A 26,603-nucleotide genomic window follows, 5' to 3' on the forward strand; every position below is an offset into this window, starting at 1 on the left:
ATTGTCTTTTATGACACTAATTAAGTTCGATTTGATCCCATGCATTCTTTCAGCACACAGTGTCCCATGGGCCTGAGTTTCACAGTTGAACATGTCCCTTGTGAAAAAGTTCCTCTCACCCCCAGATTTTGCACTTTGAGAAACAGTGGCAAATTGTTTCCCAAGAGGGAAACAATTGTTTCTTAAGCCTCTTTCCCAAAGCCCCGGTGATTTAGATACTACTTCAACTGTCCCTTTGCAGTCCTTTTTACTTTCATCACAGGCAAACCTAGTCTACTGTTCATTTTTCTTGCTGTTCTTCTCTTTATCCTTGTTGGTTTTAATCTCATTTTGAAAGGAGAGAACAAGCACTGCATACTGCTCAAATTGCAAGTATACCAGAAATATTTAAAATAATGTAATTACATTTTCTGTTCTACCTTCTATGCTTTTCTGAATAGATTTTAAAGTTGTACGTTCATTTTTGAACCTCCTTCAGGACTGAACAGTAGTTTCTGTAGAGTTTTCTGTAAAAAATCCTAATTAATGTTTAGCCCAAGTACACACGTGGACATGTGGAGTTAGTGTTGCCTCTCTCTATATGCATCTTTCTGCACTAACCAACCCTGAATTGGTGGATTTGCCAACTACACTTAAGTAAGCTGCTGCTTGTTCATCTTTTCTACTTCTTCACTTTTTCTTCATTTCTATTCCCTACTTACTTTCTTCTTCCACCCACAACTTTTCCACATCGTATCTTCTGGAGAAGCACATTGAATAGCAGAAGCAACAATCCTTCTTTACTATGAATCCTGACCATTTCATCACACTTTTAAATTTATTTATGGATTTTGATTTTTCTCCCCATTGTTATCTAGTTATTTAACCAATTTAAGATCATATGTTGCAATTATCTTTTAATCCATGAAAACTCAGTAGCTTTGACATTGTTTGGATCAGGACCTTGGAAAAATGGAGAAAACCATTGTTGGCTCCTCCAAGGATTGTCAAAGTTTGTGAAGCAAAATTTGTTGTATAGAAACCTGTCTGAACACTCTTTAAGTTAGAAGTATCCCTGACAACTACCAATTCTATTATTTCTATTTCTAAAAATTTGCTCACTGTTAATTAGCATTATTATACACTACAAGTTTGTAATCATGTTCAACATTAAAACTGCACCAGCTGTCACCACTAGGTACCACTAGTGCTTTACAGTCACGTTAAAATCAAGGCTGATTGTCACATGAAAACAGCCAAGGTATTTTCCCAGTGCTAGCGATGCCCTTCACTCTCTTAAGAGAGGACCAGTTCAATTTCAGGTGCACTCCCCTCAAGATTCACACCTTTTTATAATATTTTGCTAGTCATATTCACTGCTCAAGTACTCTGATGTTACCATGTTTCAGTTACCTTCATCCTTTATACTCTGCTTCATGTTTGTGATGTTGATCTTAACCACCACTGGAGTTTGAGACTCCAGCAGCAGGGCTGGGTCACTGCCTAAACACAATGCTAAAGGAATGCACTTTAAAGCCTCCTGCTTAGGAAATGTGATTTTTCTCTAGGAATTTTCTAACAACTATATTTTCCTTGTAGAACACCCTAAAATGTTTTACTCAAATAGGCTGTATACTGCATATATTGTATCCATATATATATATATATATATATATATATATGTATATGCACAAAATTAGATTGTCTTTCCAAATATATTTTCTGTCTGTGTCATTTCTTCCCCACAGGACTGTGGCAGCAGCTCTCTAGCCACTGAGAGAAACATAACTTTCCCAGGCATCGTCCTGGGGAAGGCTGTGAGAAGATCAGAGAAAAGAATGAGAAACAATTTTTATTTTAATTTGCTATACCTGGTATTGTGAACATGTAGAATGTGTTATGGAGATTTGTTTGCCAAAGGGTGGTTTCTTAATTAGCAATTAAGATGGTGTTGGTGATGGTGGTGGTGTTTGGATTAGATGACCAATATAATTAATACCTCTAATTTATCAGTGGGTTTGTCATTCATTAGGGTTTTTGGGATCCTTTTTGTAAGCCCATATTCCACCTGGTATTTCTTTTTCCTTGTGTTCTTCCCCTGCATTAGCTCATCCTCCTTGCCCAGGGAAGGACATGGCCTTTTGGAGTCTTACAGTTGTTTTGCACTCAGTGTGCTGAATTGATTTAAAATCAATTTTACTTGAAGGTATTGGGTCATATTTTCTTCCATAATAAAATATTCTTGTGCCACCTACCCCAGGTCCAAATTTTCTCTCAGTTATGGTTGGGAGTAATAGCTTCCTCCAAGGTGGCTACAGCTCTTTCCCCTTTCATGAGCCTTTCTACTTGTCCTTTTAGCTGGATGCCCATGCTTTAGGGCAGCCTCTCATGAGAGGTATCATTATTTCAGGATCCACAGTCATCATCATAGGGGATTCATGCATGTTAACTCTCTATCATGCATCATTTGTAAACAAGCAGCCTTTTTGTGCTTTTTACAATCTGATTAATGTTTCCTACTATAGCCAGGGGAATGTCCTCTCTGCAGGGGGTTGAATCCACCAACCCAAAAACCTGCTTTTTGGGTAAGAGATCAGGGTCTTTCCCCCCCAGAACCCTTCACTCTTTTTCTGATAGAATTTGGTCCCTCCAAGAAAGAGAGACTCTCCACTCAGTCTCAGATTCTTTAGGGGTTTCCTTTTCTAATTTAACCAACTCAGTAGCCATACATGGGATTTCTTGCATGATTATATGAATCAGAGAGGCAAGGTGGTCACTGCCACTACCCTCCCCGCAAGCATCCTTGGAGGGAGAACGTTTGGGCAGGCACACAACAATCACGCACTAAAGCACTCAAGCACACCACAGCTAGCAGGCAGATGAGACACAGAAAGATCTGTATGGGGTTCCAGCGAGGGTTTGTTAGGGTCCGGCACTGAACGCATCCAGGAACAGAAGACAATGGACTGTGGAGGGCCCAGGGTATAAATATGCAAAAGAGGAGGTGGAGGAAAGCATCAGGGCCAATCGACTGAGCGCATAGGTGCAGTACAAAGGGCAGGAGCCAATAGGGAGTGCCAGGGTAGACAGGCAGGTTTACATTAACCAATGGGGAAACAGGGAGTGGGGAATATTCTAGAACAAGACCATATAGGAGTAAAAGAAGTAGAGATGGCCAATGGGCCAATGGGAAATGCAGAACTGGGGTAAATTAGCATAGTACTGCAGTGCACCATGGGGAAAGCCTTCTGTCTCACCCTAACCTAGGGGCATGTCTGGAGCCTATGGTGTATTCCTCCCGGGTATTGCCAGGGCCCTTTTCCCAATGGGCTCACGGGCCTCCACAGTTATGTTAAGGTGTATCATCATCCAAACCCATGTGTTCTACCTTATTTAAGGGACAAAGTGAGACTGATTGATTATGCAAAGATTCTAAGTCAGAGAGGGGATATGTGTTTTGGTAGAGCTTCAGCTCTACCTCCCTTTTTGTTTCACTGGCTAATCTCACATGCAGCTCCTCTCGAAGCACATGGGTGGTAGCTTTCTGATTTCTTATTTCCTCCTGGAGGAGAACATGGGCGGTAGCTTTCTGATTTCTTATTTCCTCCTGGAGGAGACAGGTGTTAGTCTCATCTTCTTGTAGTTGCAGTTGTGACACTTTAACCAAATCTTGTAATGATGCAATAATTTCCATATCAGCTTTTTGTTGACATTCATTGTGTTCAACTGCAGCTAAGACAATAGCACCTAAGACAGAACAAACAATAGATTTTCCTTTTTTTTTTTTTTTTTTTACTTTTGCACCTGCATGCAGGGTAGAGATTAGCTCAAAAATTTCTTGGATATTACACCATATAATTTTGTGCCCATTCCCGGAGGAGACAGTTTGGCACCAAATTCATCCAATAAATTGACCAGAGCTTGTGCATTATGTTTCATGTTACCACAAAAATGTGGTAGATTTTTCTGGAGGGTACCTTGTGCAATTTCTAAATTAACCCTTTATCTCTGGAATAATATTTTACAAAGTTGCATAACAGAGATTAAGTGATTGTTTCCAGAGGGTACCTTGTATAATTACAGATAATTTTCAAATTTAAATCCTTCACCCTAGAAAGACACTTTGTATACATTTCATAAAAAACACACACACAGGGGTGATCATTCCTGAGGGGCACCTTGTTTAAATTATTTTTCAATGTCCCACTCCTTATGCCTCAGGAGCACCTTATTTTAAACACTTAAACATAGTAATACACTCACTTTTGATGGGCACCTTGCATTAATGTCATCAAAAAGCAAACAGCTACAATGTTTTACAAAGCACTTTACTAAAGAAAAGAAAAGAAAAGAAAAGAAAAGAAAAGAAAAGAAAAGAAAAGAAAAGAAAAGAAAAGAAAAGAAAAGAAAAGAAAAGAAAAAGACTTATAAGGATATCTTGCTTTGTTTCTCTAACACAAAATGATCAATCATAAAAATTAGCAATTTATTGATTTTCTGGAATTAACACTCGAGTTTTAAGGGTTTTGTGCCTTGTTATTAAATGCTACAGTCTACTTAATTATGGAGGAGCATTCACCCCTGTGAGCTGTGGAAACCATTTCAGGTTCAAATATTCCCCAAAACATAACTAAAGCACCAAAGAATTTACATGTTGGTACCAAAATATTTTGATATTTTCACTTTCTTAACTGTAAAAGAGGCAAAGAGAGAGAAAGGGGGAAGTAGAGAAAAGTTGGAAAAAAGCTAAGATTACTTTACAAGCATAGGAGAGTTTACCAACCACACTTGTTACCTTTCCACTGAGGGGGGTGGTGGGCAAAGCAGTTTTTGCCCCGTTTTTTTTTGTCTCTGCTACTTATCTGCTTTTCCAGAATTGTAGGTTAGCAGCTTAGATGGAATGCAGTCACTTACCTTCTGAAAAGTAGATGCAGCATGTGGTCCCTGCAGCTGACTTTGGTCCACTCTTGTTGCTCACATCGGAGGATGCAGGAGCAGAAGAGGGTTTTCACAAGTTGTGTGTGTTGCATAGGTTACTGTTTTTCCCAGGCTGGAGGCATCCAAGGCTTGGTGGCATCTCAGCTTTTGGAGGCTTTAGGTTCTTTTTCCAGCTGTGAAAAACCTTGGATGGCAGCAGTGGAGGCGGGGGCGGGGGGGTGAGAAGGCGAAGGCCAGAGTTTCTGTAATTTTCTTCCTCCTCCCTAGTTTTGCACAAGTTTTGCCTTCCTTTTTATGGACCTCAAGGTAGGATGCTCATAGTATTCAGGTATTCAAAGAGATAATGATAATGATGAAGCGCTTTTTGAGGCATTATTTTTACTCTCAGATCCTTACAACTCCTTGCTACGAATATTAAAAATCTCCTATTTACTTAATTGATCAAGTGAAAAATTACTTTTAATTGCTCATGTTGATCCTGGGTGGAGAAAAAAAGAGAAAATGCTGAATTGGCAGGCTGTGAATATGCCATTTTTAAAGGAAGAAGCAGCATTCTCCTGTCTGGGCTTCAATTTCATCAATACAGGGATGATAAATTAGGCTGCTGTGCCATTAGAGATGTCACTCAGACTGTAACTCCTCTTCACCAAGCAATATACAGTGCTAGGCTTAAAAGAGGCTCTTTTTTATTATTATTTTTATTTATTATTTCCCATAAATTGTGTCAGCATTTTGCAGGTTTGGAAACAAATCCTTTTCAGAGCAGTAAAGTCAGTCACATTATATTTGTGTTCCTGTTTTGTATTGTTAAGCTCCTTCATGTCTAAACATGTCGATTTCATGGGTAATCCATTGGTGATGTTAATTTGAATGTTTTCACGACTCCACACTTCACTTGCTTGTTGTGGTGTATTGGGTCTGGCAGAGATAAAGTTCTTTTTGCCTTAGCAGCCCTCACAGTGCTGTGCTTTGCATTGGTAGCCAGACAGTACTGGTAACACACCAGTGTTTTTGCTACTGTGGAGCAGCACTGTTCAAGGAACTGATGGGAGGCATGAGAGTGAACAGTGCTGCTGTGAGCACTCTCAAGTGAGCAAGATCCTGGTAGGGGACACAGCTATGCCAAAATAGCTGACCCAAATAAACCAAAGGGATATTCCTTACCATATGACATCATCTCAGATATAAAAGCTATGAGAGAGAGAGGGAATGGGTTATATTTGTTATGTTACCCCTTTTGCCTTCTGAAGCAACTGTTCCAGAAGTGTATGCTGAAACCCTGCTTCTCAGAAGTGGCTAAGGTCATCCCACTACAGTCTTTTTGGCATCCAATGTGTGCTGTGAGTCAAAATCAGTAATATATAAATATACATATTTATAAATAGCATTTATCAAGTAGAAAGCTTATTTATGGGACATGGAGTTTGTCAGCTGCATTGCTTATCTCTCTTTTGAGTTTCGAGAACATGTTAATACAAACAGCGGCTGTGTGCTTTTCCTTTACACTGATGACCTTGTTATGCTGGGGGAGCTATCTTCTGTGGAGGATGAAGTAATATACCTCCTTCTCCCTGCCCGAGACTGATTTGAATGCTTTTATAATGCAGTCTTCCAGAGTCTTTGCTCATCCTTATGTAAGCTATTTTATACTGTTAATAATATCAACTAATACTGCTGGTTAACTATGGAGTTTATGAAATCTGGTGCCATCCTGATGTAACAGAAAATAAATTTTGTGAGGAGATAATGAAATCTGCCCTGAGGCATTCAGTTTCTGGGTGGCAGAGTGCATGGAAGGTTTTGGGCCTATTTCTAGGGTAATTATCACCTGCCATTACTGGCGCTTTACAACTGAACAGGTGATCAACCCTGACAAGCTGGCTCATCAACTGATAGAAAAGTGTCTTGCCTACACCAATGAACACTAGCAGCTTCTCACCCTGCACTGGGGCCTGGCCTGTGCCTACTGAACCACAGTTCTGTGTTCTCAGAGGACTGTAGTTGTGGCAGGAACCCAAACTGCATTTGAGGACACCATAACTGAGACAGGGACTCAAACCACAGTAACTAAAGTAATTACCCCAGCAGTGAAAAAAAAAAAAATTGACAATGTGAGTAACAGGCCCGTACCATTGATTAGTAAGGGAGGAAGAAGAAGAGGAAAAAGAAGAAGAAGAAGAAGAAGAAATAGGAGAGGAGGGGCCAGATGGAAGAAGCAGGTCCTTCAACAGTATGTCCTTCAACAGTATGTCCTTCAACACAGAAATTTAAAGGAGTGAGGCAAATCAAAAAGGAAACCCAAGTTATTCTGACCTCATCAGAACTTTGAGACTTGTGAAAAGACTACAGTCACCAGCCAGATGAGCACATTTCTTCGATGCTGGGATAATGGAGCCAACAGTCAGCAGTTAGAAGGACATGAAGTCCAACAGCTGGGATCCCTTGTTAGAGATCAGGAAGTTGAAAGAAGAATTGGAAAAGAAAGAGCAATTTGCAGCCTCTGTAGACAGCTCCTCTCAAGTGTGAGGACAAGATATTAATTTAAGGAAGATCTTTAAAGATCATTTATGGAAGCCTCACTATTTGCTATGGAACAGGGTAGAGCTCCAGAACACCTGCAATGTCTTGATGATATAATTGTGTGGGGCAATACAGCAGAAGAAGTTTTTGAAAAGGGAAAGAATAAAAAAATCCAAATCCTTCTGAAAGTTGGTCTTGCCATAAAACAAAGTGAAGGGAACTGCACAAGAGATCTAGTTCTTGGGAATAAACTCCCCAAGAAAGTGGACCACTACAGTTGAAGTTATACAGTATCTGAGAGAATTAGCAGTGCTGGAAGTCATCTATAGAAATCTAAAAAAGGATAAGATCCCTTAAGATCCAGAGGTTGTCCCTTGCACAATGGCCGTGTGGAGGAAGGTGGTTCAAAGAGCCTCTGCATCATATTCCATCAGCTTCATATCATATTATTACCTGAAAATGCATTCATCAGCTGTAGAAATTGAATTCTCCTGGTCTGAAATGCAGCAGAAACTCTGCATACTTTTGCATACCTCTGAACCAGCAGCCCGGCTTTTAGGGGCAGCCCAAGAGATCAGTGCTGTCCTGCCTCGCTCAGAGAGAAGGGAAGCCCCAGGTGGAGGCCAGATAGATAACTGGTTCTTTCTTCATGACTGGGGAAGGACATAAGGAAGTGGGATGGTGAATCTTTAAGCTAGAAGCTTGTGTCCATGGACTGAGAGGGAAGAGAGCCAGAAGAAGTCACCCAAGAAGACTGTCAGTGTAGTTGCTGCAGAGAGACAAGAAGGCAATCAGCAATCTCCCAGACATAAAAAAACTAAAATAGTTTCCTTTAGCCCTTAAGAGAGACCTTCTGATCTGGCATTGCAAAGGTCAGATATTGAATACTCTGACCAGGAACAGAAATAGAAGGTCCCTGCCTTTGGCCAAGAAGAGGAAAGTGATGGCCAGACTATGTGGATTCAATGGCCTGGCACATCAGATACACAGAAGTCTAAAGCTTTAGTACACACTGATGCCATCAAGGCACAGGAGTGCAGAACCCATATGAATCTTTGAAGTGGTGGGGGAACACCAGGAGCTCTCTGTATTTGAGACTGAGGTAAGTTTAACAGGCGGCAAGTGGGAAAAGCCCTCCATTGTGACTGGCCCAGAGGCCCCTTGTATCCTTGGCATCGACTGCCTGAGGAGAGGGTACTTCAAGGATCCCAAGGAGTATTGATGGCCTTTTTAGTGTAGCTACAGTGAATGCAGAGAAGATCAAACAGTTATCCACAATGCCTGACCTCCTATAGGAGCCCTTCATTGTTGGATTGCGTCAAGTTGAAGACCAGCAAGTGTCAATTGCTACCAGGACAGTGCACCAGAGGCAATATTGCACCAACAGAAATTCTTTAACTCGTATCCATGAACTAATTTGTCTACTGGAGAGCCAAGGAGTGATCAGCAGGACACACTCATCCTTTAGCACATGGCCAGTGCAAAAGTCTAATTGGGAATGGAGGCTGATAGTAGACTATCATGGCCTGAATTAAGTCACACTGCCTGAGTGCTGACATACTGGACATATTGGAACTTCAGTATGACCTGGAGTCAAAGAAAGCCAGATCGTATGGCACAACTGATATTGCTAATGCATTTTTCTCAATTTCTCTGGCAGCAGAATGAAGATAACAGTTTGCTTTCACTTGGAGAGGTGTCCAGTACACCTGGAATCAACTGCCCCCAGGGTAGAAATACTACCCAATTGTTTGCCATGGATTGATGCAGACTGCACTGGAGCTCCAGAACACCTGCAATGTCTTGATAATGTCATTGTGTGGGGCAATACAGTAGAAGAAGTTTTTGAAAAAGGAAAGAAAATAATCCAAATCCTTCTGAAAGCTGTTACCATAAAACAAAGTAAAGGGAACTGCACAGGAGATCCAGCTCTTGGGAACAAAATGGTAGGATGGATGCCATCATGTGCCTTTGGATATAGCTAACAATATAGCAACTATGTCTCCACCAGCTAACAAGGAGGAAATCTTTGTCTAGGCCTTGTGGGGTTATGGAGAACGCACATTCCAGGTTATAGTCAACTTGTTAGCCCCCTCTATCAAGTGACCTGGAAGAACCAAGTTGAGTGGGTCCTTAAGCATCAACAGGCCTTTGAGCAGATCAGACTGGAAATAGCTTGTGTGGTAGCTCTTGGACCTGTTTGGACAGGATCAGCCATGTGAAATGCACTCTACTCTGCAGCTAGGAAGCATGGTCTCCTCTGGAGCCTCTGCCAAAGAACATCAGGAGAAACCCAAGGTCAAGGTTTTAGAGCCAAGTTTATAGATCATCAGAAGCTGACTATACTCTGATGGAAAAAGAAATATTAGCAGCCTCTGAGGAGTTTTGAACCACCTCAGAAGTTTTTGGAACATAAATATGTCTCCTTTTGGCACTGTGATTACCCATGCTGTGTTGGATGTTCAAAGAAAATACCCCTTCGACATATAATATAACCAGTACTACATGGAGTCAGTTGGTATCACTGATTGCACAACGAGCCTGAATGGGAAAAGCCAGTTTCCCTGGAACACTGGAAGAGATTATGGACTGGCCAGAAGGCAGAGATTTTTGAGTATTGCCTGAGTGATGACTAGTGCCCAAGAAACACCACCATAAAACAAAAGAAAGAGAGAAAACGAAAGAGTCTATGCCCTGTTTACTGATGGATCCTGCTGTGTGATAGGAAATCATCAGAGGTGGAAAGCCGCTGTCTAGAGTCCCACACAAGGAGTCATTGATGCTGCTGGAGGGGAAGGTGAGTTGAGCCAATTTGCAGAAGTGAAAGCCATCCTACTAAGCCCTTGAGATTGGTGAACAAGAAAAGTGGCCTGTACTCTATCTCTTTACTCACTTCTGGATGGTGGCTAATGCCCTATATAAGGGTAGCTGCATCAGTGGAAGAAGACCAATTGATGATGCAGGGGTAAACCCATCTGGGCTGCTGCATTGTGGCAGGACATTGCTGCATGTGTAGAAAACATAACTCTTAAAGGATGTCATGTAGATGCTCACATGCCCAAAAGTCATACCACTGAAGAATATCAAAATAATGAATTAATAAATAAGTGTGCTGGTTTTTCATTTGAGCCACCCATGGAAGTGAATTTTTCTGAGGAGAGCTACTGAGAGCTTCCTCTGTATGTAGCAACACCAATTGCTGGCTAGCTTTGAGAACAGGCATGTTTATAAGCCAATTAAAAGTTAGATACACCTCTGTGACATTCACATTTTAAGACAAGCAAACCCCCAGGAAGCTTTCTTTACTTCCTGCTTTCCTGCATTTTCTTCCCCTTCCCAGTTATGCTGGCCTGTGCTGGGCCCGTGCAGCCTGGCCATTGGGATGGGGAGGGGGTAAAGGGACACCCAAGGCAAGGCAAGGCAAGGCAAGGCAAGCCAAGCCAAGACAAGCCATGGCACAGGCTGTCACTGAGCCCTGCCCGCAGTTGCTGGGTTGGGCCAGCTCTGCTGCTGGGCCATACTGGGTCCGCCAGGCCCTGGGAGCAGCCCAAGCTGGTTCTGCTAAGCCCCAGGCCAGGCTGGCTCAGCCGTGATTCTGCCACCATTGAGGCTTCTCCCTACCACTGGGCAGGGGGAGAGGAGGCCATCAGCCTACAGTTGAAATTTAACAAAGCAGGGGCCAGAGGCAGCCGTGTGACCAGAGCAGCTGCTGCCATTCTGGCCGGGCTGCCTGAGATCCTGACACAGCCCCCCAGTGCAGCCTGAAATCCATCATTGCACCTGCTTCAGCCACCCACCGCCTGGCTTGGGTCACGCAACCATCCGCAGGCCCCGAGCGAGACATTAACTCTTTTTAGTGCATGGATGAAACTTTCAAACATCAATTATCTCTCTCAAGTGACAGAAAAGGAAAGAGTGAAGATACAGAGAGAACAACATTAGACAAGAAGGTCAGTAAGAAGCCACGTCTCAGATGGGAGGGATTGAGGAGATGCCTCAGTCCTGGGCTGAAATCCTCTTGTCAGGCTATGGAGTAGATATAATTGATACATCAGACTCTTTTTCCCTGTAACTCATTGAAAAGTACAGGGGATGAAGTGTTCAAATTGAAGTTATGAGCAAAGGCATCTGTGCTAAAGGTGGCAGATATTGAAGTAGCTGTGATCCCATGAGAAGTTTTAACAGACAGAGGAGTGATAAGGACCCTTTACCCCAGGGAAAGAAGAAGAAGAAGACAAAGACCTCTGTTCCCAGAGATGAAGATGATCTCTGGGAACAGATTAGAGATTAATAAAAATAAATTAATTAAATCAATAATTAATTAATTAAAGGTTCTCTTTATTAATCTCTGGAAAGAGATTAATAAAGAGAACCTTTGCTCTTGAGCAGTTTGTCCTTAGAATAGTACCCTGTAAGCTGACATGGCCCATGAGCACTGCTGTGGGAAGGCTGCAAGAGCTGGGAGGGGCTTCACAATTGCAGATTCCTGGGCAGCTGTTATTCATGAAAATTAAAAGCCATGAGAGAACAGTTTTCTTGTAGGGAAGTCTCCATAGCATGACAAGAGAGACTCCTCTCCCCAAGTGAACTGATGAAAGAATATTCTAGAGGTGATAAACTGACTGAATTGTTTCTGTATGTTGTTAGGGGGAAAGAAAAGAGGATGTGAGGGGAGGAGGAGTGTTCTAAAGGTTTTATTCTGATTCTTGTTATTCTTTCTTTTAGTTGCTGTTAATAAAATTTTCTTTATACCCTTTTAAAGTTTTGAGCCTGCTTTGCCTTCCTTCTAATCCTATCTCACAGGAGGAATTGAGTGAATCATTCTAGGGGGTACCTGGACATTTAGCCAGCACTGAACCCACCACAGTAAGGCTGCCAAAACTGGAATTGCTCAGTTGGACCTAGACTGGGAGAGAAAGACTGAGCTATTTATAGCCCAATGAGCCCATGAAGCATCAGGATATTTAGGAAGGGATGCAATATATAGGTGGGCTTGTGATCAAGGGGTGGACCTGACTATGGAAGCTGTCACATAGGGTACTCACAAATGTGAAATATGTGCTGCAATCAAGCAAGCTAAGCAGTAAAATCTCCTTGGAATTGAGGGTGGTAGCTGGGTTTCCAGTATGGTGAAGCTTGGCAGATTGACTACACTGGACCACTGCCACAAACATGCCAAGGCAAGAGCTATGTACTCACCATGGTAGAGGCCACAACTAGCTGGCTGGAAACATAAACTATAAACCATGTCACTGCTCAAAACACTATCTTAGCCTTTAAAAACACATTTTGTTGTGACATAGTACCTCAGAGAATAAAATCAGACAATGGGACTCATTTTCCAAATAATCTTGGAAACTCTTGAGCAAAGAAACATGGCATTGAGAGGATATATCACATCCTTTATCACTCACAAGCCTCTGGAAAGACTGAGAGAAGGACTGCTGAAGACTATGTTAATGATGTTAAGGTAAAAGGGCATAAATTTGCATTAGGATGCAAATTTAGCAGAAGCTTAAGCTGGTTAACAACAGCGGATCTGCTGGCCACCTGCTCCTGCCCAAACAAAACCCTTCCATACTGTGGGAGGAGATAAGGTCCCATCCCTACACATGGAGAGGTGGCTGGGGAAGTTGGTGTGGATTTCTCCTTCCATGGGAAAAAGCAAACCCATTTGTGGGATTGTTTTTGCCCAGGGACCAGGGTATATTTGGTAGGTAGTGTGGAAGAGTTGGGAGACCTGCTTTGTGACTCAAGGAAATTTAGCCTTGTGGGGAAAATAATCTGTGGCATAAATTATGTGTTGCAGGAAGTAAAGTAGCAGGAATTAATTGAACTGATGAAGAATTAATTTTGTGAAGGGCAAGGAAGATGCAATGATGACTCAAGCCAGGCTGGTCTTGGTGACCGATGATAAAGTATGCTTCTTATCCTGTCTTGACTACCCATCCTGATTGAATGGAGCCCAAGTCACGGATCTGGAAAAATGGAGGAAGCCCATGAAAAGGGAAAGTAATATCAATCTGTGAAAGGACAGGGGTAGTAGTTAGTGAAAGTGTATATTGGGTATAGAGATGGTTGAAGGATGTAGTTTAAGTTGTAAGTGTGGGTAGAAAGAGATTCCAGTAATGACAAACATAATGGAAGAATTGGAAGATATATAAATTATGTGGGATCTGAGTAGGACGCAAATGGTATGGAATAAGGGGTGGAAATTGTATTGGGACTGACAGAAATAGAGTTCATTTTCCCACAGCAGCCCTCACAGTGCTGTGCTTTGCATTGGTAGCCGGAAAGGTACTGGTGACACACCAGTCGTTTTGCTACTGCGGAGCAGCACTGGCACAGCATTGGCACTGTCTCTAACAGTGTCCTGGTAGGGAACACAGCTATGCCAAAATAGCTGACCCAAATAAACCAAAGGGATATTCCATACCATATGACATCAGCTCTGATACAAAAGCTATGGGAGAGAGGAGGAGTGGGGGACGTTTGTTATGTTACCACTTTTGCCTTCTGGAGCAACCATTCCAGAAGTGTGTGCTGAAATCCTGCTTTCTGGGAAATGGCAGAATATTGCTTGCTGATGGGAAGTAGATATTAATTGTTTTCCCTTTTGCTTATGCATGTGTAAACTTTTCTTTTTTTTGGTTCTTTGCTTTTGTAAACTGCCTTATCTCAACTTACTAGTTGTTTTGCATGTTATTTTCTCTCCACTGTCCTGCTGTAAAGGGGAGTGATAGAGCAACCTGGTGGGCATCTGGCATCTAGCCAAGGTCAATTCACTACACATGCACTGAAAATATTCACCAACTTCACTGGTAAAGGTGAACCTGAGTCACATATATTTCTTGTCATGTACTTGTTGTGACATACTTTAATGTAGAGGCAGTTGGTCGGGGGTCTGATGGCTCGACCTGGATGCCACAACCTTCTCAGAGAGAGGTCCTGCAAAAGACAACTTTCTAGGAGCCTTAGGAAGTCCTTCAGCTGCTGGGTAACCTCAACAAGGGGCAGCTAGCTCAGCTCAGCTCTTAGCAGTGATTTCAGCTCTGCCTTGTGAGGCGTACCCTGGCCAACACAGAGACAAAGAGACAGGAGAGCCATGTGGTTGTTCCACAGAGGTAGCCTTTATTACAGCCCCCTGCAAAGGATGCCAGCAACAGCAGCTCTCTCCTGAACAGGGCAGAAACTGGGGTTTTTTCTGGGGAAAAGCAGGGGTGGTACAATGAGGGAAAAACCAATCAGTCCCAACAAATCTACATGGGTTCCAAAGCATGCTGGGAACTCACCATGACCAAGGAGGATTTCTCAATCCATGAGACTTTGAGAGGATCTTATCTTACCATAACCCATTCAAGGGATACCTCTCCAAGGGAGAGGGCTGGCATGCACATCTGTTTCCACACTTTACTGTGGATCTTATATTAATGTTGTTACTTGAACTATTGATTGTTTATATTTTAAGTATTGTCTTATCTCACTGTTAGATTAATAGGATAAAAACAAGTACACTTTCTAAGTAAGAGGTATCCCATTAATCATATAGTGGACCTCTTGTGCAATTTAATATGCAATTATTTATTGTAAGCTCATTGATTACATCTTGAGAGTATACATTCACATATATTTGTGAATGGACTGCATTCTCATGAAAGATGTTGTCAGTTACAGTGGCAAATGGAGTCCAAACTAGTATGGTCCTCAGCTGTCTGTATAAGCGACTTAAAAAGATAACTAAATTCAGTCTGCCAGGCTAGATAATCTTCAACCTCTCTGCTTACTTCCCTAACGGTTCAGCTGGCAGTGCTACTCCATCTATCCCAGAGTTATTAAGATAAGCACACAGTGTCCTGTTCTATCTTTTGTTTTTGGTAAAATATTCTACCAATACCCATCTCTCTACAAATGCTGTAGCTAGCTGTGAAAGCAATTCTTGTTTGAATCATTGAGGTAAACTATTTAAAAAGTCACATGATGCTCTTCTACCTTGCAGTAAGCATATGCCATTAAGTAACATTATTCCTTTTACTCAATTTTTACCTTCCTGCTGTGATTTTGAATCTTTAAAACCTCTCCTAACTGATTACCTAGGATTCAATTTAAAAAGCAGATGTGAAAATAAATTATTTGGAGCAAAAGCATCAACTATCCCACAATTTTATCTTTCAGCAATCCAGTGGAGACAATTACCAGCAGGCATTGCACTTCCCTAGTGTTTCTCCTCTGAGATCTCTGCTCTCCATCCTGTTTGATGTATCTGTCAACACTGAGAGCCCTTAGGTGTAATTTTAATTCTAAAGTAAATTTATCTTTCCCTCTTTACAGACACAAGTCATGAGCAGATACAGGCAGAGGAAATATTTGCTTTGCATTTCAGAGACTCTAGAATTGAATCCTGGCCCTCTCACCTTCTTCATCTATCCCATCAAGTCTGCACTTGGGAATTTTCACTGTGGTCAGTGTTATTCCAGGAAATGAAAGCTGAACAAATTAGGTCAAGTGTCAGACAAAAAAAGCAATTTGAATCACTAGCTGATGTTTTACTACTCTGCATTACCACTTCTAGTGCTGGGTACTGTGTGAGTACCGCACTGCACAAAACTAGATCTGATCTGAGGTGGACTCCTTCTTGACAAAAATGCTAGGAAGCCCCTTCTAGTAAACCGACAGAATCCTTCAAACCCTGTGTAACTGAAATTTCTGCTATTCATGTCCAATAATGCTTGCTGGGAATTATGAGATGCAGATTAGCAGATAAGCACTTGGTGGTAGTTTAAATTCAAGTGTACAACTGAGAAAATTATTTATAAAGGTGAAAGATCTTTTTTAATGTGCTGCCACTTTGAATGACCCATGATTATTTACATTGTATTATTGAAATATCATTGTAATCTAACTGTGGATAGTGTCTCCATCCTTTTCTTCATCTTCCATAATCACTGTTTGTTCTTCTTCTGTAAATAGCTTAGTGCCTTAAAAAGAGAAGAACACAACAAACAAACAAACAAACAAACAAAAAACCAAATAAAAAAAAGGTGGCAAAAGAGAATTTTTCACTTTTCTCTTATTTCTTCATTTTAATGTCATCACACGAATTACTCCTCATTTCTTTTTGGCATTTCAGTCCCTTAATACTTACTGAACTAGAGTTGAATCACTGCATTTTTAGCAAAAAAAAATTAACAGCTGTCCACACAAATACTTTTTTGTAAATGCAGCGAAAATGGCAGATGTGTTATACCTCTTTGTTTTGACCAGCACTCCTAGGACAGTCCCTCTCCCTTCTGGGTGGTCTGAGAGATTTTCTGTCACAAATAAAAGCCAGTCAAATGTACTGTGTAAAATTAGGAAAATTAATGTATCTACTAGGTGGCATGTGGTCCAGATGAGAAGCAGAATCAGTTTTACACCTCGAGAGCATCCAATCCAATTGGGAAATGCAGTTAAAGAAAGGGGCCTACTAAGTTAGTTATCTGAAATCTCCTCTACAAGGGTTAGGCTTCTAAATGTATTCAGCCTTCAAACTTCTACTGAAGTGGCACAGTTAATGTTATGCCACATCCATACAAATGAGTCATGAGGAGACGTCTCCAGTAGCAAGTTCTCCTTCAGTCAGCCAACACCTTGTCTTTCTGAAGGAATTAGACCAGAAGACAAAATATAGGCAAATTTCTAATGGTCATTTTTTCCATATCACTTGACAATAAATGGCTTGAATCTGATCCAAGCCTGTAGTCAACTCTGGAACACTCTGTTGCCATCCCCACTTAGCATTATATAGTTCATTAGCTAAATTAATGGTCTTTAGCCCTGTGGGTTTGAGCTAGAATGTAAATGCATGTGTAAATATGGGAATACAGTTCCTGAAATGTCACTGAGGTTTCCTAATCAAATGAGAGATAACTTGTAAACTTAGTTTCAAATCCTCATTCTTTCTCATAGCTTAGAAAACCAGTTAAGGCAGCTCCTTTAGAAAAATACCACACCCCCATTGAAAACATCTGGGTAAGAAGAATGGAAGTTTAACTATTCACCTCTTCCCTCTCCAGCTCAGCTGCAGGCATTGTCCCTAGGCAGTCTGTAGACATGTGCTATCTTGTTTCTCTGATTTGTAGCCCAAGAGGTATGGCTTACATCTAGGTGGCACCTGACGAATAAATGATTTAAGACAACTTTTTCTGTCTAGTTTTTAGCTTTCTAACAGAAACACTCATGTTTCTGTGAGCCATTGCGGTTCTAGAGTGTACCTAAAAATTGCAATTACTTGCAAGTTCTGTTGGGAAATTATGGTGACATTGTATATTTACCCTCTGTTTTCTTTAGCCAGATTCCTTGGCAGATATTAACAGAACAATCTAATAATCCTTAAAATAGATCTGCAGGATGAGTTGCATTTCATAATACACACAGCTAGGGAAACAGAGGTAGGGAGGCTAAGTGACTTTTTAAAACAGCAAACAGAGAAAGACTAACTTACAAATGTTTAGCAAATCAAACATGCTTCTCACTCTTTGAAACCCAGAACTTCCAAACTGCATCCAGTAAAACACATTTTCTTCACAAGTGATCAGAGGCATCATATCAAAGAAAAAAAAAAGTTTTCCCAGTGTTACACAAATCACTACCATTTTGACTTCCTGTTTGTATTCTCTTTCTATTGTTTTGCATTAAAATGCTGATTTGTCCTTGAAATTGCTGGTGGTCCATGGAAAATTTATAACATGCATCTCTGGACTGCATCCCTCTGAGCTTTGAATCCTGAACTCTACTGGGAACCTCTGGAGTTCATCAGTTAGCAAAGTGATTCATTGCTATTTATCGTGGTAAGCATCAGACACACTACTAATATGGGTTCCTCTTACAGCTGGGGACCTCTGTTTGGGCCATACACTTAAGCTGTCTCTAGAATCTGCTCTAAAAAAGCTGGTTTGTATGCTATAACTAGGTAATCAGAATTACATAAATATACTTTTCCTTCATCACTTCTTAATTTAAATAAGAGAGGGAATTTGTTCATAAAGCATGATGCAGCTTTATTTAGTGTATGTTCCTGAGCTCTGCCTCCTGAGTTTACCCAAAAAGCAGGTTAGCTTTTTCCAAATGATCCATGGTAAAGTTTCCCTTCCCTTCCCTTCCCTTCCCTTCCCTTCCCTTCCCTTCCCTTCCCTTCCCTTCCCTTCCCTTCCCTTCCCTTCCCTTCCCTTCCCTTCCCTTCCCTTCCCTTCCCTTCCCTTCCCTTCCCTTCCCTTCCCTTCCCTTCCCTTCCCTTCCCTTCCCTTCCCTTCCCTTCCCTTCCCTTCCCTTCCCTTCCCTTCCCTTCCCTTCCCTTCCCTTCCCTTCCCTTCCCTTCCCTTCCCTTCCCTTCCCTTCCCTTCCCTTCCCTTCCCTTCCCTTCCCTTCCCTTCCCTTCCCTTCCCTTCCCTTCCCTTCCCAACTTTCCCCATTGGCAAGTAACATGGTGTCTACTGTACGTCATTCCTGATACACAGAATTATCTTTAAGGTGCTGATAATGAGAAATTCATCACCACTTGGCTACATCAGTGCCTGTCAGGGACTGCCAAATGAAGGAGGGGATTAATCAGTACAGCTTTGCTCCAGGTTGTTGGAGGCATTTTAGTGCCGGTGACCTAAAAATTTCTATGTGCTTAGGTTTGAAAAGCAGGGCAGTAGTTGGGTTTTCAGAAAAGTAGAATTGCAGTTTGCAAGAGACAATCAAGTCACCAAATGCCTATTCTTTCTACCTGTTCTTTCTATCCTTGGAGCTTGAACATGGAATATGTGTGGAGAGTATTATTAATAATTGGTTAGCTGAGAAAGGCCATACTGAAATAATGCCGCTGGTTAAGCTGAAGGAGAAAAGTCAGCAGTCAGCAAGCTAAAAGGAAAGGTCAGCAGTGACCTTGCTGCAACATGAGGAGAGGGAGTAGAGATTAGTCCTGAATATATCCTGAGAATATGTGAAAAGTATCAAAAGTAGAACCATAGGAATGCAGAAGTAGGCGTAGGTGCTGATATGTAACTGACCAATCCTGAGCTCAACTTTTGCAATATGTATGAAGCTCATTATTAACTGTATTTAACCCGCCGTACTGATCAATAAAATTGGGCCTGTGATGATCAAACGGATGTCTGGGTCTCCTTCCGTCGACAGATATGTATTAGACTTTTCATTTTCACCCCATTATTATTATATACTTATACCAAATAGGTCCAGTTCAAGAACTGCTACTCTACTGAGCAGAGGGCAACCTCCTTTCAGCCTTCTAAGTATATCTCTGACACTAGCCACTTTTTGCTGCCTCCTAGGAGGGTCTTTACCTAAGTTTCTTACCTATTATCAAAGGTGGGATGTGTATTGCAGGTGTATCTTTTCTTCTGGGCTTTTTCTGCTCCCGTCCAGTGATTTGAGAGACTGGAGACACTCTCTCTCTCTGTGACTTCTCTGGGATACCATACCTTTTCAGCAGATTTTCAGATGAGTCTGAAACTATGCCTGTAAGCAAGCAATAAAGAAAATGCTACTTTAGCCTGTTTACATTGAAGAAATTTCCACCTGTGTAGCTTTCCCAAAGACTACTCTGACATAGAGTGGCACAACTGCATGATCTGCTGCATGATGTACCTACCCTACATTTCTTTCAAATTAATTATTTCCCACAGGCTCTAGAAAATGATGCTATCAGGCCAGCTGGCTTCTGATTATGCATAATGCACTAAAAATCATGGGACAGATGAGTGTAATCTCCTATTCCAGAACTTTAGACATCTTACCACAGTAACTTAATCACACAGACGTTCAAGAGGTTAGTTGGGAGCAATATGACCACACAGAAGAGGCTAGTGAAAAAATGTTTTCTTTATGATATGACAATTGCAGGAAGTAAACACAGCTCTCCAGCCTCTGAGCTGCTCTTCCTAAGAGAGAATTGCTGATGGAAGGTACATGTGAAAACTGAACAGAATCAAATATCTGGATTACAAATACTGGAAAATCCCAGTGCTTATTTTTGACTTGGTGAATTGTTGCAGATATACAGAGAAGCACACAAGTAGTTACTGGCTAACTCCTCCATGTATGTGCAGCATGGGAAGAAGAATTCAATAATGTAAGAGCACAGCTCTCTTGATGGAAATTATAAAACTGCTTGTTAGCTGAGAGTGACAAAGATTTATTCCCACTGCTGGTTTTGGATCATTAGGTTTCAGTAGAATTCTCCTGCTTATTCTTCCCTTCTCCAGGTTGGTGGCATTTGGGTCTCAAATATCTGTATTTGTGCCACAGTAGGGAGCATTCCACAAGAAGCCCTTTCATTGCTGTGATGTTTTCTGGCTTCCTGAAACACCTACCCTTTGCCAGAGTCCCCATAAACGCATGATCCCTGTGATTTCTGGGAGAACCATCCTGCAGGTGGCTTGTGTGCTTGACTGGTCTACTCCAAGCGTCAGCCCCAGCCTCCTGCTGGGCACTGGATGCAAGTTTCATGGGAAAGTGCAAAGGCTGGACTGGATCCTTTTTTTGATTTTGGACCATATCCAATTGGGACATCTAGTATGGCTCAGCAGCTGTCAATGCATAGACATAGTATCACGCAGTAATGTAACATTATTTATCAGCAAGTCTATGAGATCCACAGAAGCAGGTTTTTCAGAGCATAAACCTATCCACCTTGGTATTCCCAGAAGTGAGACCAAACCCTTCAACTAACATGGAATATTTTTGAGAAAGACAGACTTTTTTGTTCCCCTGCCTTCCCAGGTGCACATGCAGGAAGCTGTGCTCCTGTTTGCATCCAAGGGGACATAACTGTTTGAACGTTCCATGGACTTTCATCCCTCTCCAGTCCCCAGACATGAATTGGGATTTCAAAGTCAAGAGATTTACTGCTCACATGTTAGAGGTGGTGGAGTATGCAAAGCAGGTGTATCTTTTCTCTTTGGCTTCTTTTGCTCCTGTTCAGTCTTCTGAGAGGCTGTGAGAATTTTACCTTTTCTTGGTTTATTTTTGAGGTCACAGCTCTTAATCAGCTGCTCTGAAAGATCTTCTGCAGGGAAAAAATATAATGGAAATTAAAACTTAGGGGACATAAAAAAACAGATGGTGGAAAGAATAACTTTGATAATAGTGCTTTAATTCAAATGCCCAGGAAGAAAAATCTCTTAAATATTTAGAAAGCAAACAAAAGAGGGCTCTGTGCCATACTACATGGAAGTCAAGTGACTCAGGAAGTCCTTCTGTGTTGTTGGCAGTACCCATAAAACAGAGAGAGTTGTGGGCAGCTTGTGTGCTTACATGTCAGAGGAGAGGCTGCATCATTGTGTGCAGAGGTTCTATAGCCACCCCTGTTTCATCCAGTGGTAACTGTGTGGATTGTATCTTCAAGAGTTACAAGGCCAGTTCTGTGAAGTAAAGTTTTATACATATATAGGGTCTTTTATACATATATAGGGTCGGTCTATTTGTAAAATGAGCCAGTCAGTGTATTGTTCCTTTCAAGAGTTACCTTTATTTCCAGAGCTAATGAGCAATTGGTATTTGCTTTTTATTTACATAACATGACACTGGATTTTTGGTTTTCCTTTAAAACAATCCTTTACTCAGATCACCCAGAAGGTCAACATGACTTTTTCTGCAAGGGTCTGTATTTCTGGGTGCTCAGGCAAGCTGAAAATACAGAAGATAGCTTGTTGTGGTAGTACATCCTTCTCCCTCAACTTCTCTTTAGGCCTGCTCTACAATCTCAGCAGCTTCTGATAAGCCTTAGTGTAATCAGCTGAGTGGTGAGGCGCCCCTTAACTGTGCCAGTTGGGCGCTGAAGCATCTATGACCATCCTGGGTGCTCTTGTATGGTAAAGGTAGGAACTATTCTGACCATACCAGGAACATGAGCAGTCCGACCAAAGTAAGGAACAAAGGATAATCAGTCATTCTTATTAGCTTTGGTAAGTCATTTACCCAATGGAAATGATACCATTGTTATGAGACTTTTTGAAAAAATTAATCATAGCCTGAGTGTAATAGTACTATTTTTACTGGAAGTTTTTGGAAAAATCATCTTATAATGCTACAAACAGCAGTGTAGCAGCAAGGAGAGCTGTTTGAGCTCTCCTTGAACACAGTGGGCCTCTAAGTAGGATCCCTCTTGGAGCTTGCAAACCCTCAAGTTTGCAATACTTGAAAGACTGTTGCTGATAAAAAGGTCTAGGCAGATACCATCCCCACACATACAATCTCCTTGAGGTGCAGCCCAGGCTGGTTGAGAAACACTAAGGGATTTGATATGATTACTGCACTGAGCCTGACAGGAATTTTTGATAGATACCTTTACACTTGTTAATATAGATGTATACATCTTTTTTCATGTGTTCATGCAAGTGAATAGATCATGGTATGAATGTTGTTATTTTGAGTATATAATTAACTCACTGTTATAATTGTAGCAAATCCCATTTAATTATTTTTTCAAATATAAAATTAGTCAATGATTAAGTGCTTTTGCACCCTTTTCTTACATCCATATCCCCTGCACCCTTACCCTCTTGCATCCCCAGTCTTCATGTAAATCATTCCAAGTTGCTTCTAATCCAATTTACTTATGTATGCTTTGTCTACATAGTAAGCAATAGAATGAACTTTGCCACTTAACTCTGTTAAAGCTGCATTCTCATGAATTCGTATTAAACCCTGCTTTTTGCCAATAACCTTGACAACGATTCTTTAAGCATTTTAACCACTCATTTGTGAACCTGTCATTAGTATCATCACAGAAACCACTGTTTTGAATTCTTAAAAGCAGCTTGTTTGCCTTCAGCTGGGCTCCTCACATGGTTACCCAGCCCCTGGCTGCAGACTTTCATGCAAGCACAAGTTCATTGCAGGCTCTTTCACACTATTTAAGGCAGCTGTTATATCTGTGAGCCTGCAGGTAGATGTGGGAAGGATGGCCTCTGGGTTAAGTCCCTGGAGATGTGGGGCTTTTTTCTGACCTTCACAGGCTTTCTTCATAGTCCTAATGAGATCATTTACCCTCCCATTGCCTCTGTTTTCCAACAGTATAAAGAAACTCATTCTGTATATATTTAAATAAGCAATTTTATGGACCAACTATGGTATACTAGCAGTTGTAGAAACAGTGTCTGTGGCTAGAAATGCCATGTAGCAGAGACAGAACTAGGATACCTTCCTTGCAGTACTAATAAACAAAATTTATGAAACCCGTGGTGAGACTTTTTTTTTTACAAGGAAGTGAAATTGCATTTGTGTTTCATTATTGTTGTCATAAAGGTAACAACAAGCAAACAGATTTTTCTTTCTGGGTTGCTAAATCTTCAGGACAATTTTGTGAGATAAGAGTGAAATCATAGCACTAGAAGCAGAGGCAAAGACCATGAATAAGCAAAAAGTTTATCTATCAAGCATGAAATCTAGTATTCTGGAGTGTGACAGAGCAAAGACAATCCTAGTATGCTCATTGTGAAAGCTGTAAGAAGTAGCTTTAAGAAAGGAAACTGATGAGGAAGGAGAAAACTGTGGGAAAGAGTGAAGGAAAGATGATTTTCACAAAGCTGAAAAAGCAGGCCTGAGAAGGAGAAAGAGCAGAGAAACTTAGAACTAGCTACAGCTGCAAAGTCTGAAGGTAGAAAAAGTTACAATGGTATAGCAAGCAAGGACATGAAACAATAGCTTGAGTTTTAGGCTTGGCTAAGATAGACCTTAAGACTACAGAAAATTATGCTTACCAAGATAGTAGACAGTTTTAAGCTTAATAATGGTGTATGGTGTATTGTCAATAGAAAGGAGACAAGTAAGCATTGTGTGAAGCAGGTGTACATGTACTTTTAGTAATTGGCTAAAACAATTGTCTGTAAGCTTTAGCAATACACTATTGGCTAGGAAGTATTTTAAATGCTCTGTAACAAAGATGTCTTGGGCTGTTGCTGGCAGTACATTGCTGGCAGAGCTTTTGCCATCTTTCTATTGTCTTAATCATGTAATGAGGCTGCAATAAAAGCTCAGGGAATGTTTCCCAGCAGTCCCATTCCATTTGTGAAAAGAAAAAAACTTCCCAACACAGAAAACATTTTTAGAAAGCTGTCTCAGTGATGGCAAATTGAATGCTTGAAATCTTTTACTCAATTGCACATGGAAGATATATTTAGGGAAAGTTCAGCTATATCCTAACTTTCCATTTGCTGTGATATAAATGAAGAAACTGCTCTACCAGGGAAAAATCAATGACTCTTTTTCCTTTCTCCTCTTTAATTAACTTCACTCTAGAGATTCATCTGATATTTATATGCAGAAAAAGTGCTCTTTGTCTTTCCATCTGGCACTAGAAGTGTCAGCAGAAGGTGTAATCTATGTGTTTTCCTGGAAGGTTAGTTGTATCACTGGACTTTATTATGTGAAGACAATACCCTCATTAGAGCAATGACATCATCAAACAACACTTACCTAAATGGTTACACTGTGAATCTTGCTTGTCCAGTCTGTCACCTGGGATATCAAGTGGCTGAACACATTCTGTTGACATCATTGAAGCAGCGTTTTCTCCTCCTATGAAGATACTACACCACATTAATGAAAAAAAAATTAAAGAAATTCAGCAGCATGACATAAAACAAACATATTGGTGTTACCTAACAATTGATGAAGAGTTCTTGTCTTCCAGCAGTCTGCTGACCTGATTTTTTACTCATACATGCTGCGATTCACTGTCTTGGTTATACACACAGTAATCTGTTTCTCCACCTACCTTGCTATAAGCAACCCACACTAGCATAGATTGACTCCACAGAAAAACATACTTTTTTTTTGAGCACATAGAAAGTGCTATCTCATACACAAAGTAAATGCTAAGGAAGAGGATGTTTTGTTTTGGTTTTCTTCTCCACTTGTTCTTAACAGTAAACTAAGGATCATATTTCCTATTTATTATATGAACTAACTTAAATCATTAATTCTGTTGACTTGGTCTTTTAAGTCCAGCTTCACTAAGATACCTTACATACCAGAAAAATCAGCTGTAAAGTGCTGCCTCGGAAAGATGGCCAGTGCTCACAGATCCCAAAGCCATCATGAAGTAAACTTACTCATCACTTTGGTAAGACCATGGGAACCCATTTCATGTAGCTATTTAAGTGTCCATGCTCTGTAAGTCTCACTGGATTGCTGTTTGGGCTATTTCGTCTCCCTTTACTTATAGCTGCAGTGGGTGTAGAAGTGCATCCTCACCCGTCCTCCTACCTGAGCTTCCTCAGCACCTTGCAAGCTGAGACTTGATCCTGGGGCTGCCACAGATGCCACCATAGAAAGAAGAAAATTAGACCATTTTTCACTGCTGATCATTTCTATTGTTGCTTAGCAGAAACTCATCAGAATGACAAAGGCAATGTTAAAGGGAAGCAACCTTCAACCTGAAGGTGCAGTCCAAGTGATCTAGCAACAACTGGGGTAGTTTTTCATTCGTAACCTCCCTTCTCCATTTTCAGGGAATAAGAGCAGAGTATGACTTCCTTGTAAGGAGAAGAAAGGCAATGAGGAAAAGAAAAAAACTGGAGACATTATGAATTGAAGATGAAAGAAGTAATTGAGGAAAAAAAGAGGAAGGGGAGGTAGAGAAGACAAGGCAAATAAAAAAGAAAAGTAAGAAAAGAGGCAGTGGCAGAATAACAGTGAAAAGGAGGATGGGAAAATAGGAGACTAAACTCTGGGAGTTTGGTTTTATCTTGCTGGAGGGAAAGAAATTACTTATTATTTCTTTGTAAATTGCATTGGTTGTTTGCTGACAAGAGACAGAACAGTAAGGGAGTTAATCTCATTTCCATGACTAAACTTGCATCTATGTGAAGAACAATTAACCCTTGAACAAAATATTTGCAAAAGAAGGTGGAAAAGGTTGCACTGATGTAGTTCTTCAGTGAATGGAACACATGTCTTAAATGACAGTGACTTACAAATAAATAGAATAACACTGCTGTTATGATTCTATGTGTTGGTTTAGATAAGCCCTTGCCTTTTGCCCAGGCCTCTGACAGCAGGCAATAACTTTATTGAGGTAGCCAGCACCCCAAAGCTCACTCTCATTCACAAGTTCTTTAATATAGGCTGATTCAGTCCATTATAGAATGAATTATTTATTTAATAGACAGAAAACTAACAGA

At 41.0% G+C, this 26,603-nt stretch overlaps 1 protein-coding gene across 1 annotated transcript; it reads right to left on the bottom strand.

The window, feature by feature from the left end:
* Positions 1–16,332: 16,332 nt before the first annotated feature.
* PPP1R17 (protein phosphatase 1 regulatory subunit 17) lies at positions 16,333–24,976 on the bottom strand. Its single transcript, XM_058819433.1, has 4 exons — positions 24,895–24,976; positions 21,332–21,484; positions 19,774–19,935; positions 16,333–16,412 (listed from the first exon to the last, which is right to left on the bottom strand). The coding sequence occupies exons 1-4, from the start codon at positions 24,974–24,976 to the stop codon at positions 16,333–16,335; spliced, it is 477 nt and encodes a 158-aa protein (XP_058675416.1).
* Positions 24,977–26,603: the final 1,627 nt, after the last annotated feature.

Source organism: Ammospiza caudacuta, chromosome 1 (assembly GCF_027887145.1).
Source record: "Ammospiza caudacuta isolate bAmmCau1 chromosome 1, bAmmCau1.pri, whole genome shotgun sequence".
In the NCBI taxonomy this organism is placed as follows: domain Eukaryota; kingdom Metazoa; phylum Chordata; class Aves; order Passeriformes; family Passerellidae; genus Ammospiza; species Ammospiza caudacuta.